This window comes from Odontesthes bonariensis, chromosome 14 (assembly GCF_027942865.1).
Source record: "Odontesthes bonariensis isolate fOdoBon6 chromosome 14, fOdoBon6.hap1, whole genome shotgun sequence".
Classification (NCBI taxonomy): Eukaryota; Metazoa; Chordata; class Actinopteri; order Atheriniformes; family Atherinopsidae; genus Odontesthes; species Odontesthes bonariensis.
Window position 1 is genome coordinate 20064608 of NC_134519.1, and position 19172 is coordinate 20083779.

Below are 19172 nucleotides of genomic sequence, written 5' to 3' on the forward strand. Positions count from 1 at the left end.
ACAGAGTCAACATTACACAACAAAGGAGGCTTTAGGGTCATGCCGATTTTTCTTCTTTGCTCTCATTTGCAAGATGTTGCAATATCCCTTAAAACCTTTAAAAACACACTTCATTTTGAAGTGTGTTTTTAACATCAGGGAAGCAGGATTTTTGGGGTATGAAATTAGTATTTTCAGCTGTTTCTGGAATGCAGAGCCAAAGTTACAAGTCACTCAAGGCAATGATTTATTTAATCTGTCTTCATTTGTAATCATGCTGTCAAAGTCCTGCTAGGTATTCAGAGGACTTCACCAGCTTGCGTCCGATGTTGAAGTTTGCGTGAGTCTGTGCTGATTTTGCTGTCACAGTGGTTTTCTTATTGTGCATTATCTACTTTATTCATTTTTTTTTTTTTTGTTTATTCTGTTTTCTCTTTGTATGGGATCAGGGCTCTCTGTATGTCCGTCAGAAAGCTCATGCAAAAAGTGCGTGGCTAAATTTCACAAAAGAGGATGTAGAGGTGGAGCCATGGAGCCCATAAAAATGTGCTCTGACAATACTATACAAACTATACTTTTTTTCGTTTATCTTACCTTGAGTTAACTTTTGTTGTGAATTGGCACTACACTAATAAACTAAACCGAAAATATGAATTAAGAATTCATTATCAACTCTTCCCTTAGTTTGTACTTACCTGTTTATATTGTGATTATGTCTGAGTTGTTTTTATCACGTCCTACTAAGTTTATTAGTAAGTGACATGGACCCCACAAACCACAAATCATATTAGTGTTTTTTGTTAGTTTTTGGGGGTATCTGTATATGCTTTGAGGCAAATTAGGCAGCAAAGCTTGGACACACCAGACAACATTTATCACTTAAAAGTCAGTCGTCGGTTTGATGTCGAAACACAGCTGAGACTGAATTAGCCCTTTCTACATGATGAAAAATGCCTTCAACTCTGAAGTCAACTCTGCATCTAAATGGCTCATTACAGATACATCCACCAGAATGTGCAGTGCATTCAATACGTCACTACCTTGGTCGTACATGGATGATAAGAAACATTTTGGTTTGAAATGAAAGAAGACATTTTCAAAAGAATCCAAAAATGAAAGGATGAATATGGCCGTATGTGCACATTTTCAGAGTTTCCAGAGTTTTGTGCGCTTGCAGGCGGCAGGAAGCACTAACAAGTATTACTGGGAAAAGAGAAGCAAATGGTTGAAAATGAACAGGCCGGCAAAATCTGAGTTCAGCAAAAGCAAGATGTGGAAAAAAAAAAGAGGCGGATCTGCAGATTCTGCAACACTTTATGTGGAGAGCTGAATTTTGATGGGTAATTCTGTTTTTGCTGACTCATTATTGACCAGGTGAGTGACTATACTTCTACTTCTCCCAGTATAAAGACTAATCTTGTCAAGGCCATGGGGTTTTCCCCATGTTTTTAGTTTTATCATGTTTTAGGTTGTCATGTCTTGGTTTTTGAGTTCATGTTTTGTTTTAGGTTTTGCCATTGTTTTTCCCTCACTCAGTTCATTAGTTTCACTCACATCACCTGTTTTCATTGTCCCCTAGCTGCACTCATTCACAATCACCCAGTTCACTATTTAGTTACCAGGCTCCCCTGTCATGTTGTGAAATCCTTTCCCTGATTTTCACCCCTCATGCCACGACGCCACATATCAAAGATAAGTGTTTTTTAGTGTCATGCCAAGTCTTTTGTTTTCTTTAGTCATAGTCATAGTCATATTCATGTTCATGCCCCAGTTTGGTATTTGTCTTCCGGCTCAGCCTCACCCTTTGTTAACTTTGTTTTTTGAATAAACCAAGTTTTGCCTTACACCTCTGGAGTCCGCATCCGTGTCCTTCCAACCCCACCCTGTCTGACAGGATTTCACCAGCCATGGACGCTGTCATGTCTGTGGGTTTTTGCCACGTTTTTAGTTTCTCTATAAGGTCTTAGTCTTACCATGTTTTAGTTTTTCATGTCTTAGTTTTGTTAAGTTTTAGGTTCAGGTCTTTTTAGTTTTTGCCATGCTATGCCACCTCAGTCTTTCTACTGCCCTGCCATCAGCTTCACTTCCCTCACCTGTGTTTTCCCCATCAGCTGCACCCACTCACCAATCACCCTCCTCAGTATTTAGTTTCCAGGTTTCCCCATGCACTTTGCCAGATCCTCACCGTCACTCATGGTCTCAAGTCAAGCCAAGTCAAACTAAGTTAAGTCTTTTGTTTTCTCACAGTCATGGTCATGTTTTTTTTTTTCTCTGTCTAGTTTTTGTCATCCGGCTCAGCCGTGTTTTGTGTTAAGCGTTTTATTTGCTTTTTGAAAGTCCGCATCCGTGGTCCAGAAGGATCTGGCCAAACATGGACCCGGCAGACTTCGAGGCTTTCTGGGAGCTAGCCGGTAAACTCTGGAGCTGCTCGGCACGGGACAGCAGCTCTTGGGAGAAATTTTTGGTGACTAATGAACTCCTGGATTTTTATTTTTTTTTTGTGAGAGAAAGCAGGTTCTCGAGACGTGGGCTGTCAACACATCACACATCTGGGATGAGGCGAGGAGTGTACAGCGTGCTGCGGTGCAGGATATTTTCGGCATGGAGCTGGAAAAAGTAGCCACACTGTACACTTCCTCCCTCATCTCTCCAGCATCCCAGGACCCACAGCCCCAGGACCCCAGAGAGCCCGAGTTAGCCCCAGCCGCAGAGGCCGTAGCGCCCGAGCTGGCCCCAGCCCCAGAGGCCGTAGCGCCCGAGCTGGCCCCAGCCCCAGAGGCCGTAGCGCCCGAGCTGGCCCCAGCCCCAGAGGCCGTAGCGCCCGAGCTGGCCCCAGCCGCAGAGGCTGTAGCGCCCGAGCTGGCCCCAGCCGCAGAGGCTGTAGCGCCCGAGCTGGCCCCAGCCGCAGAGGCCGCCCCAGCCCCAGAGGCCGTAGCGCCCGAGCTGGCCCCAGCCGCAGAGGCCGCCCCAGCCCCAGAGGCCGTAGCGCCCGAGCTGGCCCCAGCCCCAGAGGCCGTAGCGCCCGAGCTGGCCCCAGCCCCAGAGGCCGTAGCGCCCGAGCTGGCCCCAGCCCCAGAGGCCGTAGCGCCCGAGCTGGCCCCAGCCGCAGAGGCCGCCCCAGCCCCAGAGGCCGTAGCGCCCGAGCTGGCCCCAGCCCCAGAGGCCGTAGCGCCCGAGCTGGCCCCAGCCCCAGAGGCCGTAGCGCCCGAGCTGGCCCCAGCCGCAGAGGCCGTAGCGCCCGAGCTGGCCCCAGCCCCAGAGGCCGTAGCGCCCGAGCTGGCCCCAGCCCCAGAGGCCGTAGCGCCCGAGCTGGCCCCAGCCCCAGAGGCCGTAGCGCCCGAGCTGGCCCCAGCCCCAGAGGCCGTAGCGCCCGAGCTGGCCCCAGCCCCAGAGGCCGTAGCGCCCGAGCTGGCCCCAGCCCCAGAGGCCGTAGCGCCCGAGCTGGCCCCAGCCGCAGAGGCCGCCCCAGCCGCAGAGGCCGTAGCGCCCGAGCTGGCCCCAGCCGCAGAGGCCGTAGCGCCCGAGCTGGCCCCAGCCGCAGAGGCCGTAGCGCCCGAGCTGGCCCCAGCCCCAGAGGCCGTAGCGCCCGAGCTGGCCCCAGCCACAGAGGCCGACTTAGCCACAGCCTTAGAGCCTGAGTCAGCCACAGAGGCCATGGGGCTTTTAGTTTTATGTTTTTATCATGTTTTAGGTTGTCATGTCTTGGTTTTTGAGTTCATGTTTTGTTTTAGGTTTTGCCATTGTTTTTCCCTCACTCAGTTCATTAGTTTCACTCACATCACCTGTTTTCATTGTCCCCTAGCTGCACTCATTCACAATCACCCAGTTCACTATTTAGTTACCAGGCTCCCCTGTCATGTTGTGAAATCCTTTCCCTGATTTTCACCCCTCATGCCACAACGCCACGTATCAAAGATAAGTGTTTTTTAGTGTCATGCCAAGTCTTTTGTTTTCTTTAGTCATAGTCATAGTCATGTTCATGCCCCAGTTTGGTATTTGTCTTCCGGCTCAGCCTCACCCTTTGTTAACTTTGTTTTTTGAATAAACCAAGTTTTGCCTTACACCTCTGGAGTCCGCATCCGTGTCCTTCCAACCCCACCCTGTCTGACAGGATGTCACCAGCCATGGACGCTGTCATGTCTGTGGGTTTTTGCCACGTTTTTAGTTTCTCTATAAGGTCTTAGTCTTACCATGTTTTAGTTTTTCATGTCTTAGTTTTGTTAAGTTTTAGGTTCAGGTCTTTTTAGTTTTTGCCATGCTATGCCACCTCAGTCTTTCTACTGCCCTGCCATCAGCTTCACTACCCTCACCTGTGTTTTCCCCATCAGCCGCACCCACTCACCAATCACCCTCCTCAGTATTTAGTTTCCAGGTTTCCCCATGCACTTTGCCAGATCCTCACTGTCACTCATGGTCTCAAGTCAAGCCAAGTCAAACTAAGTTAAGTCTTTTGTTTTCTCACAGTCATGGTCATGTTTTTTTTTTTCTCTGTCTAGTTTTTGACATCCGGCTCAGCCGTGTTTTGTGTTAAGCGTTTTATTTGCTTTTTGAAAGTCCGCATCCGTGGTCCAGAAGGATCTGGCCAAACATGGACCCGGCAGACTTCGAGGCTTTCTGGGAGCTAGCCGGTAAACTCTGGAGCTGCTCGGCACGGGACAGCAGCTCTTGGGAGAAATTTTTGGTGACTAATGAACTCCTGGATTTTTATTTTTTTTTTGTGAGAGAAAGCAGGTTCTCGAGACGTGGGCTGTCAACACATCACACATCTGGGATGAGGCGAGGAGTGTACAGCGTGCTGCGGTGCAGGATATTTTCGGCATGGAGCTGGAAAAAGTAGCCACACTGTACACTTCCTCCCTCATCTCTCCAGCATCCCAGGACCCACAGCCCCAGGACCCCAGAGAGCCCGAGCTGGCCGCAGAGGCCGTAGCGCCCGAGCTGGCCCCAGCCGCAGAGGCCGTAGCGCCCGAGCTGGCCCCAGCCGCAGAGGCCGTAGCGCCCGAGCTGGCCCCAGCCCCAGAGGCCGTAGCGCCCGAGCTGGCCCCAGCCCCAGAGGCCGTAGCGCCCGAGCTGGCCCCAGCCCCAGAGGCCGTAGCGCCCGAGCTGGCCCCAGCCCCAGAGGCCGTAGCGCCCGAGCTGGCCCCAGCCCCAGAGGCCGTAGCGCCCGAGCTGGCCCCAGCCCCAGAGGCCGTAGCGCCCGAGCTGGCCCCAGCCCCAGGACCCCAGAGAGCCCGAGCTGGCCGCAGAGGCCGTAGCGCCCGAGCTGGCCCCAGCCGCAGAGGCCGTTGCGCCCGAGCTGGCCCCAGCCCCAGAGGCCGTAGCGCCCGAGCTGGCCCCAGCCACAGAGGCCGACTTAGCCACAGCCTTAGAGCCTGAGTCAGCCACAGAGGCCATGGGGCTTTTAGTTTTATGTTTTTATCATGTTTTAGGTTGCCATGTCTTGGTTTTTGAGTTCATGTTTTGTTTTAGGTTTTGCCATTGTTTTTCCCTCACTCAGTTCATTAGTTTCACTCACATCACCTGTTTTCATTGTCCCCTAACTGCACTCATTCACAATCACCCAGTTCACTATTTAGTTACCAGGCTCCCCTGTCATGTTGTGAAATCCTTTCCCTGATTTTCACCCCTCATGCCACGACGCTACGTATAAAAGATAAATGTTTTTCAATGTCATGCCAAGTCTTTTGTTTTCTATAGTCCTGGTCATGTTTTTGTCCTAGTTTGGTTTTTGTCTTCCGGCTCAGCCGCGCCCTTTGTTTACTTTGTTTTTTGAATAAACCAAGTTTTGCCTTACACCTCTGGAGTCCGCATCCGTGTCCTGCCAACTCCACCCTTTCTTACAAATCAGAACAGTTTGTATCATATTAGTCATTTCAGTGACACAAAGTGGAACAACACAGATAACAGTGTTAATGAGTGACAGTGCAGGTTATACCGACCACCATCTGTGTACTACTAAAATCAATAAGAGCTTGATTTAAATCCATTCTCAGGTTTTCTGACATTAAATGAGAAAAACTTCCTGAATAACACATGGGCATGGCTTTTATGGTTCTATCTTGTTCGTGTGTTGATGCTGAAAAACCACTCACAGAAAATTGAGATGATAAAATTTGGCATGTTTAGCAGTTATTGGTTGCATTCATTAGTGTTTGTCAAAATAACAATACATAGAAAGCTGCTTTGTAGACAATAACAATGCCTTCCAACCAGGCTGATCTGGATGAATAAACTGCAGGGCCTGCAGTGAGTTCCCTGATATGAAAGTATTTAGTGAAGAGTTCATTGCTCTCAAAACATCAAGGTGACTAAATGTTCCTCAAGCTGGAGGTATGGACCAGCCTTTACCTCGCCTCTTTCCAGAAGCAAGAGGGAGGACAAACAGGTCCAGGTGAAGGGTGGTTGGAGTCCTTCCTTTTACCTGCACCTGCTTAGATATCAATAATGTGGAGACGACTGACCCTCTGGACGTTCTTCACCACTAAATTGCCTGCAACAAGGGAACTACAGAAGACTCAATTGGCCTTACACTTGCTGAGCTGGAGCTCCGTGTGAGGATGTTTGACATGTTCAGTCGCTTATTACATGAGATGACCGTGGCCGCCTGACATAAGGTGTACAATCTTTTTTTTGGTCTTTTTGGACCTACCGACTGAGAAATTGTTCCTTTTGAACCAGGCCTCTGGTTTCTGCAGCCTGTTCTGGAAATTTTACTAGCTACTAAAGCTGTCAGGTGAACAGAATAGCGTAAAAAGTAAAGGACATTCCTCGATTGTAGTGAGGCACAAAAATACAAAAAAGATCTATATCAAATAATGTAAAGCACACGTGCCACAGTTCGGACTGCAGAGACAGTATCTGCCGACCGTTGTGTGGGTGTTAGGTGAGGTACAGCTTACTGCGCTACAACCAATCACAGCAGAGTGGCCTTTCAACTGATCTAATCTAGCACCAACCACACAGAAAGGGCTCACCTTTGATATTGACTTCCCAGGGTGGTCTTAACGCTTTGTCTAAGCCATCTACAATACTCCTGTGTTTAAACCTGAGCTGTTTAAGAGGACAGAAATGATCTTAAGGCATACTCTGCTTTTAGACTAAACTCATTTTACGGGTATCTTTTTTTTTCCTGTTTAAATACCCGGCAGCATTTTCTGTACCAGTGATCTTTGTGCACATAAAGAATAATTCTGAGTGTATTGCTGGTCCCTGTTGCCTCATCACAGATGGCTGTGCCTTTGTCAATCTGTGCTGACACTTCACTCAGCAGTATGATGACGCCTTCTGATAACACAGCCGACATGCTGTAGCATTACTGTCCTGTGTTCTTTGGACAATTTGACATTTAATGCACAATACATATATCAAATTGCACCCTTCCCCTTCTTGTGGGCAGTCGGCCTTTCCAAGCTGGGGTCTTCTACCAGAGGGGTAGGAGCTTGAGGGCTCTATGCAGTATCTTAACAGTAATCCAGAACTGCGCTCTTCTGGACAGAGATCTCTGATGTTGTTCCTTGGACCCGTTGAGGCCATGGTTCCCAAACTGGGAGAATGATTACCACTGGCACCACTGTTGCCTTCACCTCCCACATCTTTCTACCTTCTTCCTTCCGCCCATGGTGTTTTTTGAGCTTCTCGTGGTCCCTCGATTTTTGTTGTCACTTGGAAGTGCCACATCTATTATTACTGTTTTCTTAGCTGGCAGGTTGGCATAAGGGTTATTGTTGCTGCCCACAAACAGAATATTTATGGTTCAATCCCCTGACGAAACATGCCTCCAGCAACCTTGATATTAGAATAAGAGAGACATACAATTGAAGCCATGCCAGCTTGGATTTCTCCTTAATGTGTCAGGTGTAGTTGGACTGGGACATACTGATGGTAAGTAAGATCTACTGGAACAGGACATTAATGATTTTTTTTTGCTGAAAAATGCACACAAACGTGAGTCTCTGTTACGATGAGCTTTTCTTTTCAGGCAATATTCCGCTTTTGAGATGTACGATGAGTAGAACATTGTATGCCGAAGTGGTAAATGTGTTACTATAAGAGGAGACGGTGTTGCCAAACAGTCAGATGTTTTGCATTTGATCGAGAGATACGTGTGGAATTAACTGACATACAGCAACACTCAGTCACCGATGACTCATCTGGATACCCACACATGATGACATTACTCTTTAAGCCCAGAAAAGCCCTTCAGGCCTTTCACTTTTGGAGAAATGACGGAAATTTGTGATAGCGACGGTTAGCTTAACCATGTCTTTGGTGTGTAGGCTGGAATTAAAGGGGAGGATGAAATGTTAGGAGCTACAGCTGAACTTCCATCTCTCTTTCACAAGCCGAGCCTCTTCACTCATGGTCAGAGTGTCTGCAACTTTGTTTCAACAAGGTGGCCCGATTTTGTGTGAATTATTTTTGTGGCGAGTTAAAAACTCGAATCTATGTTACTGGCGTGTGGTGATTAAAGTCGTCATCCACTTCTCCAGAGAGCAGGCTCTTGTGATCTGCGTGTGCAAAGTATTCTAGAGATTCAGCACTGCACGAGCATGAGTGTGAACATCCAAGAGATCAGGTGAAAAATCTAAATAAAGGCTGATATGTATGGTCCAAGCTCAGAGACAATCCGACGCACTCAGTTTTTAATGCAAGATTTCTGTTTTCACACCTTAAATAATTAAAACAAACCCGTTGGCGTGGAGTAGTTTTTCTTCTTAAACTTTGGGGAGCTTCATAAGAGCCAGAAAAGTCATTAGAACATCATTAGACACATAATTGTTGAGTAGAACTTCAATAAAATGAATGTCGATCTCCTTTAAACTCAGATCCAAGATGACTCACTGATCACACATTAACTTCTATTGACTTTTTCTCAGAACCACTTGAAAAGCCGATGACTGGGGGCAACAGCCTATTAAGCAACAGTAAACCCTTTAAACAAACCAGGTCTGAGGGCTACTGTCCTGGTTACCTAATCACAGTTTCAACACTGATTAATACATTTTAGCATTAACATGAAATTAATGTCGATCGTCGCTGCAAGCCACAAACATTCGATCCCCCTTTAGATCTCAATTTCAGAACAAAACCACATTACGACTTGTAAAATCCACAAAACTCCAAAGTAAATGTGACATATTAAGGAGAAAGCCAATTTAGAGATCACATTTTGACTTTTGATCACAAAAACTTGAGTTCAATTGCAGAAGCTACCGTTCAAAAAAAAAAACTATTGAATTGCTGGTGAAACACCTGTGCAGGTGATTTGTTGTTTGAGGGTAATGGGTTTAAATGTTTTCATTTATCCAGCAGCACATTTCCCTGTCAGCCCCTTTTGTCCTTTACACAAAGAGCGAGCGGTGAAGGAATGCACATAACAAACTGTAAATCCACACAGCAAGGGGACTGTAAAAGAGTCAATGTACTCGTGTTTGTACAGCTGCAAGTCTTTCTCTCAACTCTGACCGTTGCCCTGCACCGAAACTGTTTCTAACATCAGCTGGGGCTCTTATTCTATTGAGTGATAAGTTAAAAAAAAAAAAAACTTGAAATCTTAGATGCTGACCGACGATGGACTGAAAAACAATGAACAATGACAATAAACACAAAGGATACTTTGTTATTAAGATAATACACAATTTTTTCCTGATTAGACCAGCTACAGAAGGGCGACATATTCAAGAAAAGTAGGGGACCCTCCGTTGTGCTGTTGGGGAGGGGGGGTTCTTTCTAACATGGGTAATGACGCCCCTTTCGAGGGAATGGCCCCTGCAAATCAATACAAAGTTCTTCGGAGTGATCATCTATCTCCTCGTATGATGAAACACCTTTATCTGCGGGGGAGGGACTTTTCCCTGAGTGACAAGGCTTCAATCCAAAGTCCTCAGAATCACTCAATCAGCATTGAATCAAAAGCTAAAGTATTTAAGTATTCACCCCCTGTGGCAGCCTGGAATTTTGTATAATTTGATCAACAACATGCCCACAACAAGAAACAAGACCAAAAACTGTGTTTTAAGAGAAGTATTCCTTCCTCTAAGTGAATACTTTGAACAGCCCCCTTTTTTGAGAGGTTGCCAGCCTACTCCTGTTGCCTTTCACTTAAAGAGCTGATCACTTCTGTTACTTTGCTCCATTCTGCAGTTCCTGCTCCATTTGCAACTCCCGAATTGAGACCACCAAACAAAACGCACTTCCTTTTCTCTTCTACACCGAGGAATGTCTGAAGTTTCACATTCAGCAAAAGTACCTCAATGTTAATCCATTTCACTGCCATGCCCATGAAGTTGTGGTGCACCGTTTTTTAACATTGAAATTATGTAGAGCGGGGAATCAGGCTCGTGCAAACGCGTGCAATTTCTCGATGATTGACATTCATAAGGGAAGACCACATTTAATGACAGCTTAGTGTAGTATGAATATTTCTGGCTTTGTGCGGACAGACAGTTTTAGTCATGAAACTGTAGTTTTATGCAACTGGCCACTGTTTTTTTTTTTTTTTACATGACACTTCCAGATAAAGAAACAAATCTGAGAAGAAGGGAAGAGCAGCAACTCCAGAGACATCTACAACCGCTCTCAGGATCAATGTGAAACGTCTTTGCAGTCAAACATACAGTACCTACCTCCAAGAAAAACATGTAAATCAATAGAAGTTGAAGAACACACTCACAGTATTTCTTTTAGGCTGATTAAACACTTGGGAACCTTATTTGAATATCTTAAAATCCTTCATTTTTACAATGATAAGCGATCTTCGTGCTTACTGTCGGCATTTAAGGCACTTTACCCCCACCACCTGTCCACATGAAGAACTGTGAGTGTTGAGTCTTGGGAGACTGGATCGAGTGTAAAAACCTTTTCTTTACCACTTCCAGACAAGCAGACAAGTGCAGAGATGTGACACCACTAATAACAGGAGATAAATCAGTGGCATTGCCAAAATTGATATATGAATTAGGATCAAGATAAAATATAATCAGAAGAAAAGAAATATCAACTTAGAATATTCAGCATTTCTCAATTTGTCCTATGTAAGCGGTGGCATCCCCATATTTTTTTTGTAGTTTCATGTGGAAACCATTCATTTCTACGTGAGTTTCAGATTCAAATTTTTCTTTAAAAAAAAAAAAAAAAAAACCTTTGAAAAGAATCTTAACAAAAGACCAAGCAGAATCTCTTGGTTTTTGGAGGTTATATTTCAACATCAGCATATTTTCTTGGCAGCATATAAAAAAAAAAAAAAAAAAAAAAAGGAAGGAAACAAAGACTACAGCTAATAACCAGTCTCTCTAGGCCGTCTCTGTACAGTGTAGGTCTGACTGATGAGATGTACCACCTTCCATTCCGTTCCCCTCAGACACATTTCTCCGACTTGCAATTTTTGGATCTGTTCTCAGGGTGCTCCTAGTTTCCGATTAATTAACAACTGTTCAAACGATAACAGATTAATATAAAAAAAACAAAAAAAAAAAAACAAGAATGAGCCTCCCTTTACCTGTCCCATGTACAGAAAATAAAACTCTGACTTTTAACATCCTTTCTGGGAGGTAAAAGTATTTTTTGTACAAGTCCCCGGTGGGCCATCATCGATAAGTGATCTGCTATTTGAGGTTTTTGAACAGGAGATATGTGTATGTAGTCTGTCCTGATGTGCCTCAGTGTTCAAAGAGCTTCATTAGAACAGAACAGATTCTATTAAAAAAGGACTACATAGTGCTGAAATCTGCAGACAACTGACAAGTGGAGTGGCGGTGACAGCAGTCCATCCACAGCTGCCGTGGCACACAATGACCGGGCCTACTTCCAGAACTGAGGGTTATGGGATCGAGACCTGTATCATCGTCCCAGTTTGTTGATGAAATGGTGAGGTCTACCAGAGAAACGGACAAGCAGAAAGCAAATGTGTCTGGGAAGGCTAGTTCCTCTCCTGTACAAATACAGTCTCCTGTGGACAAAGCCCTGCCTCTTGCAGTGTGATGTCATAGTCCAAGTGGGCGAGCTTCCTCCTGGGAAAGTTGGTGACGAGTTCAAAGCGTTCATTAGGGTAACCTTTGGACTGGACATGTCTTACCAGGGCCTTGAAGGAAGAGAGTTAAATTGTATAAGAGATATCATCTGCAAAACTTGTATCAACATGCACTGTTAACCAGGCATTACACAAAAAAGAGAAACATCATGATGTTAGCTCACCAAAAGTTTTGCTTTCGAGGACAAAGAAATCTGCTCTCTCTGTCCGTCTGGGTAACGAAGCATCAACCTGGCTTTGGGTCCTTTGAAGAGAAGAAAACAAAACTAAACATTAAATATCTTTCTAAGATGATGCAGCACCAGGACATTTACCACAGCTGTAAACCAGAACCCAAAGCTGAAATTATTTCTTGGGTTTTGTAAAAGTATAAATCGCATACAGCATGAAATCAAATGGGTGTCTCTACACAAAGACGCCCCAATGTGTCAACGGATTAAAATCCACAGCACACGCCTGTTAACTGTGTTTGCAGAGACTAAAGTCCAGTTTCCATAGTCTGGGTTTTCATGCACTTTCCAGTCTATACGCGTCACACAAAGGTCCAATATACAACCTTAGCGAATCACATGGGCTTGCACTACAGCAAATTAATTGCAGTGCAAAAAGGACTAAACTAAAACTGACAGTAAAACCCAACCTTTAGCAGACCACTCTGTCTTAGAGTGAAGAGGACTCTAAGAGATCTCATCCCCCTGTCTGAGAGAGGCAGCTTGGCTGAAAAAAGTGGATATTCAGTGGAAGGCTGCACAGCAAGGACTCATGCGTGCTCGGCTGGACCGGCCGCAGCAACGGAACACTTGTGACGAACACAGAAGAAGAGAGACTGTGCTGAATAGTAACAGCATCTTTATAGTGCTATACCTTTATATAGCAGATAGTTGTTTTCAAGTTAAAATACCCATTTATACATCCGTCCCTCCCTCCAGTTCACATAGATTTCCCGACCTTTCCTGGTTCATGTCAGTCAGTACCACGAATCTAAGATGGGGCTCCTCTGTTGCTCTGGTTTTTTTGTAGGTCTATCCAGCCCCTCTAGAGTAGATTTAGAAGATTCTAAACTCAATTTGCAATTTGTACCAATTTGCAAATCGGTCAGGTGAGGCCAGGCTATCAAATTGCCACTTGTACAAAGCAAACTCGTCTTCCTTCGTTATATTTTTCACCAGAACCTGAAGCTTGTTTACCAAGGGGCTGTCTGAATGCTCACCAACACAAACGCTAAACACTTGAGACACATTCGCCCTCCTGTAACGCTAATCAAAGTGTTTCGGAAACGACACGACTACAAGTGGTCTTGTTTTGGAAAGGAGCCTACAGGTTTGTACTTGTCGTACCATTGTCGTCAGGACAGTCTACGTCGCAGGTTGTGGTGGTGCTTATCTTGGAGGTTCCGGCACTTTTAGTTTGTGTGGTGCAGTGGTTCCCTCCAGAATCTGCAATGGGCTGAGGGTGACGGGGACCTGCAGCCGGCGGCTCCAGGTGGTTCTTTTTGCTCTCCTCTTTCTTGTGACTGTGATTGTTTTCTTTGTACGGAGACTTTCTGTGGGAAGAAGTAGAACTATCTGGATGAAGACGCTGCTGGGCCGCAGTGGCTGAAGGGGCTGGTGTATGTTTACTGGTAGAACTTTTCTCTTCGTGGGGTGCTGGTGTTTCACTGTCTGACCCGTCAACAGAGATTGGTCCCTCGCTGTCAGAGAAGGGCTCGGCATCTGACTCGTCCTCTGATCGGGGGGAGTCGGGGGCTTCGGGGACATTCGAGGACTCATAGTGAGTTTCCTGTAGGGAGGCTCGGATCGCCGCCTCCAGCTGGCTGTCTTCACTGGCATCAATAAGACTCTCCTAGAACAGAAAACAGAGTGAGCAGCTGTAGAAAGCACATCAAAGAGAGTCAACCTCATACATTACTTGTGGCTGTGTAACACTTAGGTTGATCAAGTGCTTAAAATTCATAAATACAGATAGCGAAATCTGAAGCTCTTCAACATAGCAATGATAATCAAGTCCCTCTAAAACTGATGTGACAGAGGAATTTCAAATTGGATTGTGAAAACAGAACAGAAGAGCAGCAACACCATGAGAACTAGAGGGGGCGCATGAGATAAGACACCCACAGAGCGAGCCCTTTTGGCAGGGGGTGCTGGGCAGGATGGCCCGTCGAGCTGTCCATGCTCTGCCAGAAAGCCAGTTGCTTGCTCCAGGAACGATGCCACATCCAGCTGGTTCCACTCCACCATTTTTTGACCTAAATTGAAGATGGTTTTAGCAGAACAAATCAACAATCATCATTTATTTAAAGACATCAAAAGCAGGGAATCGAATGGCAAAGTATTTGAGACAGGCCAGTCGTGATCTACACTGCAGATGCACACAACTTAAGCTAATGTTTGGCGCACTTTTCCTTGTTAATTGCATCGACATCTGTGTAACATTTACCTTTCCAAAATGTGTTGCTGGAAAGTATTGATAATATGCCTTTATAATATGAGGATCTCCTCTTTTTCACATAGTTACTTAAGATTGTTATAAATCTTATCTATTTAAACTCCAGCCTTTGAACTGTGGATACTATAATGTTCTGGAAAGCGTGTTTTGTTAAGCTAAACTGGCACTAACTTGTCATAAGCACTCACCTGTGCGTGGATCAAGGATGGAAATGTAGGGAAACTTGTTCAGCTTATAGAACTGAATGTACCTTTGTCCCTCTTCACTGTCGTGATATACCTGCAAAAAAAATAAATAAATGCAGTAACATACAGAAGTGAATGTAAACCAGACAGACCTAAACTGAAAGTCTGTGAGCTGATAAGGTTTCACTCGAGTGGAAGACGAACTATAGCAATTTCTTCTTTTCAGCTAGAAGGGACTGAAGGAGAATTTATGGACTGACCAAAACTACCAACAACAACTAAGTTTCCATGCAGTGATGGTTGGATATGTTCACAACCCAAACTGCTCATGATCTGTAGCTTTCTGAGACTGAAGGTCTAACATTCAAACCCACTCCTGCTGTGTGACCAGCCAGCTGTGTAGGCTATTTTGCTTATCATTCTGGATCTTTTTTCTAAATTAATCCTGTAAAATCCTGCGCCACTTTTAGCACTTATATGTATTGTCTAATATACACAAATACGCTTTTCCTTGTTGGCTTTTTTTTCCAGTTCTTCTAGTTTAATTTTGGAGTGTACCTGTCAGGTTATCAACATCTATCCAAACTAAAGCTTCCTCGCCATCAGCAGCAGACCTAATAGAATCACTGCTTTCAAGTTACATATTAAGATCTGACTTTGATACATTTTGGGATTATTAGTAGTCTTCCTGTATGCTGGGACGCTTTGAAAGAGACTTGAACAGCCTTCCTGTCTCATCTCTCCTGATCTTTTTAACCACACAGCTGCAATGCAACAGAGGAGAGAGGAGGAGCTAATTTGATCAGAAATTAAACTGATGTTCATCATTTACACTCAAACAAAACAAGTGGACTTATGTGACATTAATAGTATTTATTTTTCTTTCTTTCTTTCACTAGAACAGCATGTCAGGGGCTTCAAAGAACAACCGATTGGGCCACTGATCATCACCTGCTGTTGTTTTTGCACAAGCGGAAACACTGAAGGCCTGCAACTCTCATTTAATTTGGTCTGAATGTACCACCATCTCCGTGTTGTGCATTGCCTTTGCATTAATTCACATTGTATTTCTGTTGCTATGTAGTCCCCATGTTTGAACGATACTCACTATGCTCACTGAATAGATTGGTAATGGACTCTGAAAATGCACACCTGCCAGAATATGAAGTGTTCTCTGATGATGTTCTTCACTGCATCATTACTCCACACGTCCCTGTTCAGACACTGACACGCAAAGTCCTGAACATTCTGAATGTTGATCATCAGCCACTTGTTTTCGAGCTGTCCACAGTCTTTTGCCTATAGGGCACAAAGCAAGAGTCAGAGTTAAGTCACAGCTCCACACTGGATTAAAAAAACTAAATGGAATGAGTACTTGTATCCGAGTTGCATATTTCATCTGCAGACTTTTAATCTGATGCTAGTAATATCTACCATAAGGTGGGGACGGGGGTACGTTTACGGCTCTATTGTGTAACCGCGTCTTAACAAAACTGTGTGAGCAGAGCTATATATGTTTAATGTATAAAATCCCAAAATTTCTTGTTAGTTCACAAATAGATATTTTGCTCTGATTGCTGAACCATTTGACCCCAAAGTCTTTCACGGTGTTCAATTTCTCCCTCACTTCCAAAAGAATCTTCTCTGAAATGCTCCTTTATACTTGAACATGTTGCTGACCTGCTGCTAACTCACCCAATTAGTTGTGAGGTTTTTTTTGTTATAGCATTACACAACTTTTCCAAGATTTTGTTACAGTTGTCCCAAATTGTTTAGAATTGTTTTGCTGCTACCACCAAAAACTCAAAATGAGCTAAAGAGCTTTCAACACGTAAAAATAATTCTCAATTTCAACACTTGATATTTTGTTTTGTTTTTTTTGTTTTTGAACTCCAAGCAGTGCATTTCGTTTTCTTTCAACTTAAATGGGTCTTAATTTTGGGGGAAAACCAGGTTTGGTCAGTGATTGCATACTTTGAGGGCCTTCACACTTTTACCTGGTTTCACACATTCATTTGAAAGTTCAGTCCAACTGATGAAAAGTGTCCTATGAGTGACATTTACCGTCTCAAAGCTGCCTTTGTGCATGAGCTCAATGGGAGGACGGAAAAGGTCTGCCAGAGTGCTAAGTTTCTTATCCACTGTTGCGCCGTTACGCAGCTCCTGTTCCTGGCGAACTAGTAAAGAAAACCATTCAAAAACAGGAAGTCAACACGACCAAACAGAAAGCTTGTGAGAGAATTCTTTTGTCGATTGTTATCGAGCAATATTAGCTTTCGACAGACACAACCAGTCCAATTCTTTAAGCTCGAAAAACTCAAAGACATACTCACTTGTTTCTGTTTGGAAGTCTCTGAAACCATCAAATATGGACCGAGCAGGCCGTCTTCGCTTTGGCACTTAATTCATGACGGAAACATAAACAAAAGTCACTTTAATCAGGGAATTTTAAGACCAGCTCATGAAAACTCTTTTTTTGCATGAGGTGGGAAAAGAGAAGAAGCATTAGAATACCTCCAAATAATGACTCTGGTTCCACTAGTATGTCTTGTTTCTGAGGAATGGGTGCTCGCACTTCACTGAGACAGAAGGCAAAATACACAAACTAATAAACAGAGTGATCAAGGGCACAGCATTCAATATCAATCAAGTTGCAAACACTGCATCTCCGATTCTGTTATGTCACTTGTGGCAAGTCACTGGGATGAAAAAAAAAACCCAACAACTTCTTTTTGACAGTAAAACATAGACATAAAAGGTCAGTTTTCGTTTTGTTGGGAACAGGAATGTGGAAATAAATATGTGCTCACTCTGTCGGTGGAGCTCTGCTGCTTGACGCTGCTGAGCTGGAGCTGGTGCTGGGCTCCTCTACTATCCCCCCTCCATCCAGAAACATGGTCACTGCCATCTCCAGATTGTTGTTGCATGCTTCAAGCATATGCTTTCCTACGCTCTCTGTGGCTCCTGAAAGCATATTGGGAAAAACCTTTTTAAAAAGCCAAAGTTTCCACCTGAGCAGTGGAGACATTTCTTTAACTTATGATAACAATAATGGTATATGCTCTCAGTATTGATTGATCCTGACTATTAATTGGTTAAGATCCTGTGGAAGTGTACGTTACACTGTGAAAGCAAAGCCAAGTAAAAATCAATGCCATCATTCAAACAGAACATCATGAAATCATTAACACTGTATAAGATTTCTGAAAATAATTCTAATAATCTATAATGTTTCTGTTTAAGGGCATAACATTAATAATCATCATTTGATTCCTTGCCTCTTTTAGAGGACTGCTGAATTTCTTCATTTAGCAATTTGTGAGAAACGCACAGATGAAATTCACTTAATGCAAGTATCCTGAGCAAGTATTGGTTTGTTAAAAACTTATTAATTGAAGTTTCAACGCAGATGCTTTTCCTGTAATATGCAACAACGGTTTGGCTCATTAAGTGTAGATATGCAGTTCATTTTAGACGGATTACCAGATATCCAACGAGTTTTTGCAATGTGACTTGAACACAGTGCCATGACTTAAACTGAAGCATGTGATTTACGGATCAAGTAAAAAAAAAAAAAAAAAATGCAACTTGTTTAAAGGGTTGTGGTTGCCTTTGGTAAATAGAAAGACATTATCTCGCCGAAAACACCCGAAAAACCGTCAAATGTCTTCCAATCCTATATCGCCACCATCAATGGAAATATGAACCTATGACGCATGCAAGGAAACACGACGCGAGAATGAAGCTGTAGTTTTTTTTAAGGATTTAAAACCTTGTAACTCGTACTACGATCTCTCCGTCTGTACTGCGCATGTCCGTTTCACTTTCCAACCCCGGCAGCTTCTGAGCGGTGTCCTGTCCTATTTTACGATAAATAACTTCAACTAAAATACTGTCCGTCGTGTCAAAGCGCTCATAAATTATTTTATACCTTTGTATTGCAATTTGAGACAAAAACAATGTCTTTTGAAGTGTCGTTTGTGTCAGAGTCACTACGAGGATGACAGTAACACAACATGAAGCCTGGCTGGTGATGAAGAAGGGGAATGTTGTACAGCCGACGTCCATTCCACACTCCCAGACAACAAGCCATGCAAAAAGAGCATTAAATCTATTCAAGGCTTACGAAATAATGTCTGTTATACGCATCTAGAAGAAAATAGGATATATTTCAGCGAGCGTGGAAGATAAAATTCCAAGCCGGTGGCTTTAAAACCTCTTTCGGAGTCTTTCACCAGAGTTATGCTAAAAACTGGCTATGCTTTTCCCCTCTGCAAAGCATTGACAGCGCAGAAGCAAGAGGAAGACTTACCGCCCATTTTCCTTACCTGCGTACTAATTATATGTGTTCTGGGGGGAAAGAGCTATTCCTATATGAACATCTAAATCAACCCAATAGTTCAAACGCATTACAAAAGGTTATTTTTACCTGTTATTGCTGTGAATTGTTGTATTAACCCGTTCACCCCCGGAGCTGAGGTATCTCCGAGCGCCGCCATCTTACCGCCACAAACAACAACATAGAGCTAGCGCAT

General features: G+C 44.1%; 1 protein-coding gene across 1 annotated transcript; it reads right to left on the bottom strand.

Annotated features, from left to right (window-relative positions):
* Positions 1 to 8599: 8599 nt before the first annotated feature.
* ubxn7 (UBX domain protein 7) lies at positions 8600 to 19172 on the bottom strand. Its single transcript, XM_075483404.1, has 11 exons — positions 19067 to 19172; positions 17448 to 17601; positions 17152 to 17216; positions 16971 to 17036; positions 16702 to 16814; positions 15790 to 15936; positions 14641 to 14731; positions 14122 to 14252; positions 13345 to 13849; positions 12172 to 12251; positions 8600 to 12058 (listed from the first exon to the last, which is right to left on the bottom strand). Exons 1-11 carry the CDS (start codon positions 19134 to 19136, stop codon positions 11897 to 11899), a joined length of 1584 nt encoding a protein of 527 aa, XP_075339519.1. The 5' UTR covers positions 19137 to 19172; the 3' UTR covers positions 8600 to 11896.